Below are 9,097 nucleotides of genomic sequence, written 5' to 3' on the forward strand. Positions count from 1 at the left end.
ACTGTTAAAATATGGGTCCCGAGAAAAGTTTGGGAAACACTGGAGTAGGCCATAATCAATTCAAATGCAGCACAGGGATGAATATAGAGATGAAACATTTTAAAGTTATTTTATAGTCACAACATTGCACTGCAACTAACAAGCCAGTTTTTTCTTCTTCTTCTTCTTCTTCTTATTATTATTTATTTATTTTAATTGTAGTATTTTAAAGTAAAAGTCGTAACTGCCAAATATCTTTTGAAGTACTTTTAATTATAGCTGATTCAGAAAATATACACTGTATAATAGACACAGCAAATGTTGACAATCTCTGTAGACTTTAAATAACAAATGCCAAGCTTTTGTAATACATTTTTATTGGCTTTTTGCTTTTTGATTTCTGCTCTTCATCTTCTGACGAACTACAGCGACAGTGGTTAAGAAGTTTCCCAAGAATAAAATAAGGAAGCAAAGAGCACACAACAAGACCTGAAATTGATAGAAAATAAGAAGGCATTTACCATGTTTGACAATATTTAATAACTGTATATACTGGTTTAGGCCAAAACTGTGTAAACTCGTGTGAACCTTGGGTAAATTAGCCCACACTGACCTGTCCTTCTTTACAATCTGGGAGCTGAGCCATGTTGAACAGAGAAATGCTATTGAAGAGTTGCCAGAACTGAAATTGAAAAGACGTTGAGTGTGTATTTCAGAAAAACACACGCAACACACAAATAAAAAAGAGTATTATTTTTGCTGAGTAACTGGTCTTACAATGACCTCAGCATTTCTATTCACAATTTAGCAATGCCACTCCTTAGTCTAGCCATGACTAAAACAATTTAAAGCAAACCAGGCAAAAGTGCAATGATTAAGACTGTACTCACATGACCAAAAAACAGGAACGGCAAAAGAAACGTCAGCCCTTTCCACATCCAAGACTGAAAACCCTCTATAATAAAACAGATACATTAGTATGCTTTGTCATTGTTATAACCAGCGGAAAGAGAACTGAAAATGTGTAGTCCTATTGAAGTAAACAAATGCAAGTACTGACATTTTACTTTTAAGGAAAAATTACACAAGAGTAGAAAGCACTGGTTTCTAGTTACATTATAATGCTAATTTAGTAGAATTTTAGATCAGTCTTTTATACTAAACTTGATTAAGTTAACTGTTCAACACCAAATTTAAGTAGTTTGGAAGCGAATTCCACATATTCTTTGAGCACTAGTCAATCAGAGCTGTGGTGTAATGTGTATTTGTATATAGAAGTCAGCAGAGACAGCTGTGAGACAGCTGTGTACAATCATGACAACTGGGACTTGTGCTGTTCTCCATAATTCCTATTAATTTAAATGTAAGTCTAGCTAATTACAATTACATGCAAGAATTATACTTATAATGCCGTATACTATAATTAAATTAGACTAAACATCTTTAATTACCCAAAATATCTACTCAATTACATTAACATAGGAATTTGTATTTAGTTAGGTTTTACCATTTGTTATGACTGCTGTAATTTTACATGTATCATCTACCATGTCTATAATGACCATGTGTCCTTGGTCTTTCCTTACCCACAGTTAAATCCAAGTTGTGTCTTTCTCCCAGGGCCCTGAGTCGATACAGGCAACCGCTCTGATAATAGCACTGTAGGCACTGAACAAAGCCTGGGAGGTTGACAGAAAAGAAACATTCAAAGTCTTGTGGATAAAGTATTGTGGATAAACTGTATGAATGAGGTTCCTTAAGCTTACTTTGATACAAGCAATAAGCAAGAAACTGGTTCCTAAACACCTTGTAGAGCTCGCCATCTGGCCTTTTGGGAAGAAAAAGGGAAAATAAATTTAGTAAAGACGTGAAACTGCTGTAATGAAAGTACTCATATGACACTTATACCATGTTAGCATGACTCCAGAAAGAAACGCTGATATATAGTGATGGAAAACCCACCAGCCTTTAATTCTGTAAATACAAAATCATTTAAATTTGCCTATTAGGGGCTAAAAGCATGTAATAAAGTTTACTGTTCCCTGATATTTGCTGCATGCATTCGCACATTCATGTTTGAAAATGTTGTTATAAGTCACATATTTGTATTTTTCTATGTTTCATTTTATTTTTTGTCTTACCTGGAACCATTGGTGATAAGGATGCTTTCCCTGATAGTTAAAGTGCAATAATACCACACCAACAAGAAGTTCAGGATTGCATCAACAAATCTGAAATCAGAGGGAAGATTGTGTTGGTCATAATGGATATTTTAATTTCAAAATGTTGCTTGTGTAAAGTCACCTGTAGCTGGCAAAGAAATAGCATGTGAAGGAAAGCAGCAGGACGAGGACTGTGAGGTACAGCTTGAACCTCTCATATTCATCTTTGTACGCAAATCTGTCAAGGACATCAAAACTTTGGAACTCAGTAAGAGCACAATAGTGTTATTATCACATAACTAGCATTTTAGTAATGGAAACTGCAAACATGTTTTTAAGGATAATAGTAAATTGGACCAAACTCTAACTGCATCTTTACTTACTTTGACTGTTTACTGAAGAGGGTTACATTAACATTCCCAAGAACCAGGCTGAGATAAAGGCTGTAAAATGTGTCATTTTTAATTACAGGCTGTTGAGTCCACATTAACATTATAAATCTAAATAAGCTCACAAATAACTGTACTTGCCCATTTTTCTTAGGAAGGAACGCCTCCATTTCAAATAAGACATTTGGTCGCATTTTAATTTTGTCTTTTATTGCATCCATTGTCTTTGAGTCTTCTGGTGATGATGAGTTGCCACATCTAATGTGCAGAAATTGGAGTTAGTTAATTAACCACATCTTGCAATGTGAGTGACATATTAAACATAAGCTCAAAGTTAACCTTTTCACTTGGTGGGACAGCTCCTTTAGTCTTTTATGGTGACGAGAAATTGTGGAAGAACAATTATTTTGCAGCTTTGAAATTTCCTCCAATTTTTGCAAATATAATTTGTGTGTCTCCTGAGTATAGTAAAAACAGAGATAGTCAGGACATCATTTAGCGCACAGTTTAAGAACAAAGCCCATGGCCGTAATATTTGTGCGACTTACCTGAAGGTGCTGGAATTCCTCCTCCAAACTTGCCCATTCCTCCAACACGTTTGACGGGTTTTGAGACATTTCTGTAAATATTTTTGTAAAATAAAGTGTCTTAAAACAAAGAGAACATACATACACACACCTGTTAGAAGGGTGTGTGAAATTTATTGAGTATGAACTTTGACTGATAGTGTGCAAGATTTGTCTTGGACATTGCTCTGCTCTAAAACAATTTCCAATCACTTCTTGCTCATTAGGCTAGCTGTAAATCTACAACAAATGGTTATATTTTAGGAACTTAAATTAGTTGACAATCTTTTGCTCATTAAATTTACCTTTTGTCAGCGCCAAACGGCTGGTAGACCACATTGTAGTATTTTATTCTACAAAAATAAGATATAGAACGCCATCTGGTGGACAGATACGTTTATTTTATTTCATTTTATTTTATTTATTTATTTATTTATTTGTCATTATGTTCCCATTCATATATACAGTACTTCCATGATAACCATAGTTCATGTTCATAACCAAGACGTAGTAGCAAATGAGAATCTTGCCTATGATGTTAAATCTGCGAATGAAACAAAAATTACTTGGGAAGTAGTTTTAAGAGTTCAGAAAAGTACATTTGACATAATATAGACGCAACACATAGACTCTATGAAGAAGTCTATGGCACAACATTACAACATCTCAATTGTGTTAACTCGACATTTCAAATATTTTATTTTGAAAATCCCTGGAGAGGATGTTTATTATTGGCGCGTCAGTGGCGCATGCGCAATTTTGAGACTACCGGCTACTGTTTGGTCACTCAGCTGAGAGCTGCAGAGTCAGAGCGAATGGTGCCTGTTTTTGTAGATTATTTTTACGTTTCCCACATTGACCAACAAGAGACACACATCACAACTCCAAGGTAAGCTCCTAACAAGGTGGGATCGGATGTCTATGCTTCAAGTAAATGTAAGCGGTTCAGTAGTCAGTTAAAGCCTATGCATGCTCTTGCTATCAAAGATAATGATTTTGACATATTCTTTTGTTCACTTCTATTGTTTAGTATGTTCTTGTAACCACATCGTGACCTGACCTGCCTGTGTGTAGTTCAGTTGGAAAATGAATGGATGGAGAGGTTAAACTCCAAATCAATGGCTAAACTCAAAGATATTTTAGTTTATCTGCTCAGGTTATGGATGTATAGACTAATTTTCCTGCACAGAGATAGTTATTTTTTATATGCCCACATGTTTGTTTTTACCTTTCCCATTCTGTCATGTATATCAGTGTGTCCATACTTTTCTAGATTCAAATTTTAGGGAAATGTGTGCTGCTGTTTACATCCTGTCCACTGTCACTGGCTATGTGCTCACTTCTGCACTACTTCTGAAATGCCCCAACCTCTTACACCGGAGGAAACGAGAGCTTTTCCTCAGCCGGCACATCTCCCATCGAGGAGGTTTGTTCTAGGCTAGTGGTTTTATTACTGCAAAAAACATGCATCAGTATTGTAGACTAATTATTTGTTCTTTCATAACAGGAGCTGGGGAAAATCTTGAAAACACCATGGCAGCTTTTAAGCAGTACGTATGCATTGAACCACATAATGAGCTCCTGTGGTTTTGACATGTGTTCCTATGATCAGTAAATGAGACCAGTCATCTGATCTACATCATGATTTGACTGTGACATTATTGACATGTGACATTATTTTTGTGTGGTTACTTGGACCTATGGTTTACAGTTGATATACTGAAACATGTTGCAATAAGGTCTAAACCACATTTTTAAATGGAAAACAAATAGCCAGGTTAAACAGATAACACATTTTCTTCTTTCAAAAGTGGCTACACTAAGATAAGACAACAAAATTACTAGATTATACTATACTTTATTGTGTATTTGTGCATAGCGCTGTGGACGTTGGTACAGATATGCTGGAGCTGGACTGTCACCTGACTAAAGATGAACAGGTTGTGGTATCACATGATGCCAACCTTCGGAGGGCTACTGGAATCAATGCCTACATCTCTGACATGACATACAATGTAAGAAACATGCATTTTGTCTGTTATTGAGTCCATGCCCTTTGTCCTTGTTAGATAGATCTCAGCGAATTATTTAAGCAACAGCTGCTATTGATTGCTCAACAATTCATACTCAGAAAAGCAATAAGCATTTGAATAAAAAATGTAGCTGCAGTTAAAATGCATCTCTCAACCATTAAACATGTACTATACGCAGTGAGCAAAAAATATATATTGTTACTTAATCAGAATAACACAGAATACAATGCTAACTCTGAGCGCTTTTTGTTTTTATTCAGGAGCTGCCCCCTTACCTCTGCAAACTGGATGTTACATTTCAAAGAGGTGAGCAGGTGGCCTTTACCTTTAGTAAGATAACATAATAAATACATGACCTCTGTACTACAACAGTCACCAACATCATTAATAAGCAAAATTCATATTAACCTGTATTCACAATAGCTTGTCCAACTGTATATAATTTAAGACCTGCTCACCAGTTTTTGGTTTTCTTTATATTTTAGAGTGTTATTGTGCTGGAGGAGATGACAAAAGGATCCCTCTTCTTCGAGATGTTTTTGATGCTTTTCCCAATACTCCAGTTAACATTGACATCAAGGATAACAATGACACCCTCATTAAGAAGGTGATTGTGACTCAACAAATCATCTGTTTTATTGTTTATAGATATATCACGTGAGAATAATGTGATTAAAATTATGACTTGCAGGTTTCTGATCTTGTAATGAAGTATGACAGAGAGAATCTAACTGTTTGGGGAAATGCCCGCAATCAAGTTGTTAAAAAGTGTTACAAAGAGGTACATGTATCCAGTTAATAATTGTTTAAAATGAAGATATTTAAAAATAATACTGAAAGGTTGTTCTATTTGTGCTGTGTTTTGCAGAATCCGCGTATCCCTGTGTTGTTTAGTCTGCCCAGAGTACTGCAGCTGTTGGGGCTCTTTTACACAGGCCTTCTACCTTTTGTTCCACTCAAAGAACAGTTTTTAGAGATCCCCATGCCTTCCATTCTCACCAAGTAAGTTAAAAAGATTCATTTTAGTCATATAAACTTGAGCATAAAACCTGATACTGCTGTGTATTACATTTAACTAGACCAGAGGTGAGAGTGAGACACACACCTAAGGGCATTCTTGTATTCTTACATTGCATATAATGGGTTACAAGCACATTTACAACAAGCCGAAAACAAAGAGTTCTATGCAACACTGTATGAAAGGTTTTAGTGAGACTTTTTCACCAGATTAAGCTATAATACTGGCCCAGATTAATAACAAGAATTTTCCGAGTGTAAGTCGATGCTCTTACAATAATAATAATAATACCAACAATATTTCGTATGATTTAAACACACACAATATATATATTCTGCCATGTATTGTGGGTTTAAAATACTGAAAATAAGATGGTTAAGGACTGCAGAAGGGAAAACACAAGCAACCAACTTGTATGTATTGAGTTGCCCATATATTAAAAGAATTACCCCATTATATTTACTGAATTTATGTGTTTTAATTAGCTAATATAAGAATGTTAAATCATTCAGAATGAAGGATCCTAATGGCTTAACCCGAAGTCAGAGATTTATCATCTGGTTAGCTGATGCGTGAGTACACAAAATTACTATTATTTTGTAGTGATTCATTTGCACTTTTATTATTATTATTTGTTTCATTGACCAGTTATAACATCTCCTGTTTTAGCTTGCTGATGAGAAAAGCCCTGTTCAATCATTTGACCGCAAGAGGGATACAGGTACACAGCATATTTTTATTGTTATGACAAGACTGTGTGACATTGATGTTCTGCTGTAATTAAGTGCATGTGGGCTTAAAATATACCTTGTATCAGTTATTTCTGGGAATAACAGTGTTTGTTTAGCTTTTGTATGACCTGCTTTGAACTGTGTCATGGTAAAAATGTACGAGGCTCTTAGCGTGTTCATAAATAGGCGACAGGGGTCCAAACACTGTCTTTGTGCTTTGTATATCTGGTTTCAGGTGTACATCTGGGTGCTGAATGATGAGGAGGACTTTCAGAGGGCATTTGACTTGGGAGCCACAGGGGTTATGACAGATTTTCCCACACGGCTTAGAGACTTCATGGACAAGAATGGCATTTCAAAGCCTGAATGACCTGCTGCTAGAAGCTACCTCAAAGCTTTGTACCACTAATTATCCTTCAAAGTGACTGACCTACCACGCCAGCTCCTTAACCTACCACACCTACAGTATTTATCCTGCATGCATTCCAGCAATTTACTGCTCACCTGAGTGTCAATGTCAAACATGACATGGAGTATTAGTTTAACTAGTGTTTCGCTTCACAGCCACTCCTAGATTTTGATTTGATCCTATTCCATTACATTTTGGTGTCTTTTGCTCACTCTTGAATATATAACATTACTGAATTACTGTATTTGTAGGTTAAAAAGAGATGAATTTAAAGTGCTCTATGTAGCCTATCTGGAGGGTCTGCAACCTGCTTGTCTTCACTGAGATGTTTTGTCTAGAATAATGTTTGGAACATTGCAGACAATGCAGTCACATCTCAATGGAGACAAGCAGGTGGAGTACCCCCCTATCAGAAAACTTAGTGTAGGCTACCTGTCACCACTGCCTCTCACACTTGAATGGAGATGAAAGAAACTACTGAAGACCTTTTGGGTTTTTTGTTTTGTTTTTTATCTCCAAAGTTTTTTAAAAGTATCTCTAGAAAGGAGTATTTGTTAATTAGCCAATTAAGGTATTGAACTGAATCATTGCCACATGTCGCTTCTACATTTTGTTTAAAAAAAAAAAAAGTGTTTGTTGAATATTCTTTTGATTTTCAACTAGCTAAAGTAAGTCAATCAATATTGGCACAAAATGAATAACTTATTTGACTTAATTCAACAGAGCGGACTGATTAGGCCTATTATTACCTATTTTATCCAAATGTGCTGTTTAGGAAATGAGTTCCACTGAATGTAAAGTGTTTTTATATACTTATATATTATATACTTTATATATACTTGAAAAAGGAATTTATGTGGTATGATATAATGTGTTGTTTATTTTATTGGTGTTGGTTTTCATTTAAAAAAAAAAAAAAAGATTTGTTGCAATGAGTATTTTGAAATGAGTATTGTAAATATTTTAAATGTGCACAGGACTACTTACTTGTTCAACAAACAGTTGTCAAGTATTTTGCAGCTGATTGGATTCTGAAATAGTATATGTTAATTTTGTCAATTAAAATAGATGTTATGTTCTTTTCATTAGACTTCTGTCTCTGCTTTACTGCTTGACCAACACTTGGGGGTGCTGCGAGGTGATCAATAGCTACACGTGTTCACAGCTTGGCTCACAGTTTAGATATTGCTCTGTACTAATTATCTTATTGCCAATGTCATGTAAAGTCTGAGGGTGATTTACACTCACTGGTGTAATATTCGTGCGTTCACTTTCAGTTTCAACAAATGCAACCACGTTAGCTTTGTTTATTGTGCTTTCTGGAGAATTCTGTGCTATTTATTGGTCATTCATCTGTATTTTCACCCAATCAGGTCAATGTTGCTATGCTTATCGAAATCGCTGATTGGCTGGCGAGTCCGTCATTTACCCGTGCTCATGTTATTCTGCCAAAGATTTTGTGTTGTCAAAATAATAAATACCCCGTAGAAGCTTAATATTTAATTAAGGGGGAGAAAAACTTTTATTTTCAACATAAATCGAGTCCTTTATGCAATTTCACTACATACAACGCAAAATTCCTACATTATTTTGTAAACATAACATGTTTGTGTTTATATTCCATCAACCACAGGTAGCTCACGAGACCTTAGAAGTGTTTATGTTTTGACTCACACAGCTACAGATAATTATTTTAACCCATCATGATTTTGGATAGTCTGTAACAAGTGGCGACATGTTATTCATGCATTTTGAAAACTGGACTTAGTTTAACATGTAATCGTGGTTATACTAACAAATCCTTTGCACA

General features: G+C 35.3%; 2 protein-coding genes across 2 annotated transcripts; one reads left to right on the forward strand and one right to left on the reverse strand.

Annotated features, from left to right (window-relative positions):
- Positions 1–231: 231 nt before the first annotated feature.
- LOC110174361 (ion channel TACAN-like) lies at positions 232–5,692 on the reverse strand. The gene is made up of 14 exons (XM_055166784.1): positions 5,588–5,692; positions 3,402–3,476; positions 3,079–3,149; positions 2,870–2,988; positions 2,672–2,788; positions 2,525–2,584; positions 2,284–2,379; positions 2,121–2,210; positions 1,888–1,953; positions 1,746–1,807; positions 1,566–1,658; positions 870–934; positions 593–661; positions 232–468 (listed from the first exon to the last, which is right to left on the reverse strand). The coding sequence occupies exons 2-14, from the start codon at positions 3,433–3,435 to the stop codon at positions 355–357; spliced, it is 1,056 nt and encodes a 351-aa protein (XP_055022759.1). The 5' UTR covers positions 3,436–3,476; positions 5,588–5,692; the 3' UTR covers positions 232–354.
- Positions 3,829–8,372, forward strand: gdpd1 (glycerophosphodiester phosphodiesterase domain containing 1). The gene is made up of 11 exons (XM_020940439.2): positions 3,829–3,985; positions 4,370–4,522; positions 4,604–4,646; positions 4,976–5,111; positions 5,390–5,435; positions 5,615–5,736; positions 5,821–5,910; positions 5,998–6,131; positions 6,660–6,719; positions 6,817–6,868; positions 7,114–8,372. The coding sequence occupies exons 2-11, from the start codon at positions 4,387–4,389 to the stop codon at positions 7,246–7,248; spliced, it is 954 nt and encodes a 317-aa protein (XP_020796098.2). The 5' UTR covers positions 3,829–3,985; positions 4,370–4,386; the 3' UTR covers positions 7,249–8,372.
- Positions 8,373–9,097: the final 725 nt, after the last annotated feature.

The sequence above is a fragment of the Boleophthalmus pectinirostris genome, unplaced genomic scaffold (assembly GCF_026225935.1).
Source record: "Boleophthalmus pectinirostris isolate CB_2022bp ecotype Guang Dong unplaced genomic scaffold, ASM2622593v1 HiC_scaffold_9, whole genome shotgun sequence".
Taxonomy (NCBI): domain Eukaryota; kingdom Metazoa; phylum Chordata; class Actinopteri; order Gobiiformes; family Gobiidae; genus Boleophthalmus; species Boleophthalmus pectinirostris.

Bases quoted from the DNA above. Each gene is read 5' to 3' on its own strand.
- LOC110174361 (XM_055166784.1), bottom strand. From the start codon at position 3,435: ATGTGGTCTACCAGCCGTTTGGCGCTGACAAAAG. The intron at 2,211-2,283 runs GTGACTTTACAC...CTCTGATTTCAG, and splicing joins TATTTCTTTGCCAGCTACAG to ATTTGTTGATGCAATCCTGA. The intron at 662-869 runs GTGAGTACAGTC...TTTCAATTTCAG, and splicing joins CGTTCCTGTTTTTTGGTCAT to TTCTGGCAACTCTTCAATAG.
- gdpd1 (XM_020940439.2), top strand. From the start codon at position 4,387: ATGTGTGCTGCTGTTTACATCCTGTCCACTGTCACTGGCTATGTGCTC. The intron at 5,911-5,997 runs GTACATGTATCC...TGTGTTTTGCAG, and splicing joins TTAAAAAGTGTTACAAAGAG to AATCCGCGTATCCCTGTGTT. The intron at 6,720-6,816 runs GTGAGTACACAA...CTCCTGTTTTAG, and splicing joins ATCATCTGGTTAGCTGATGC to CTTGCTGATGAGAAAAGCCC.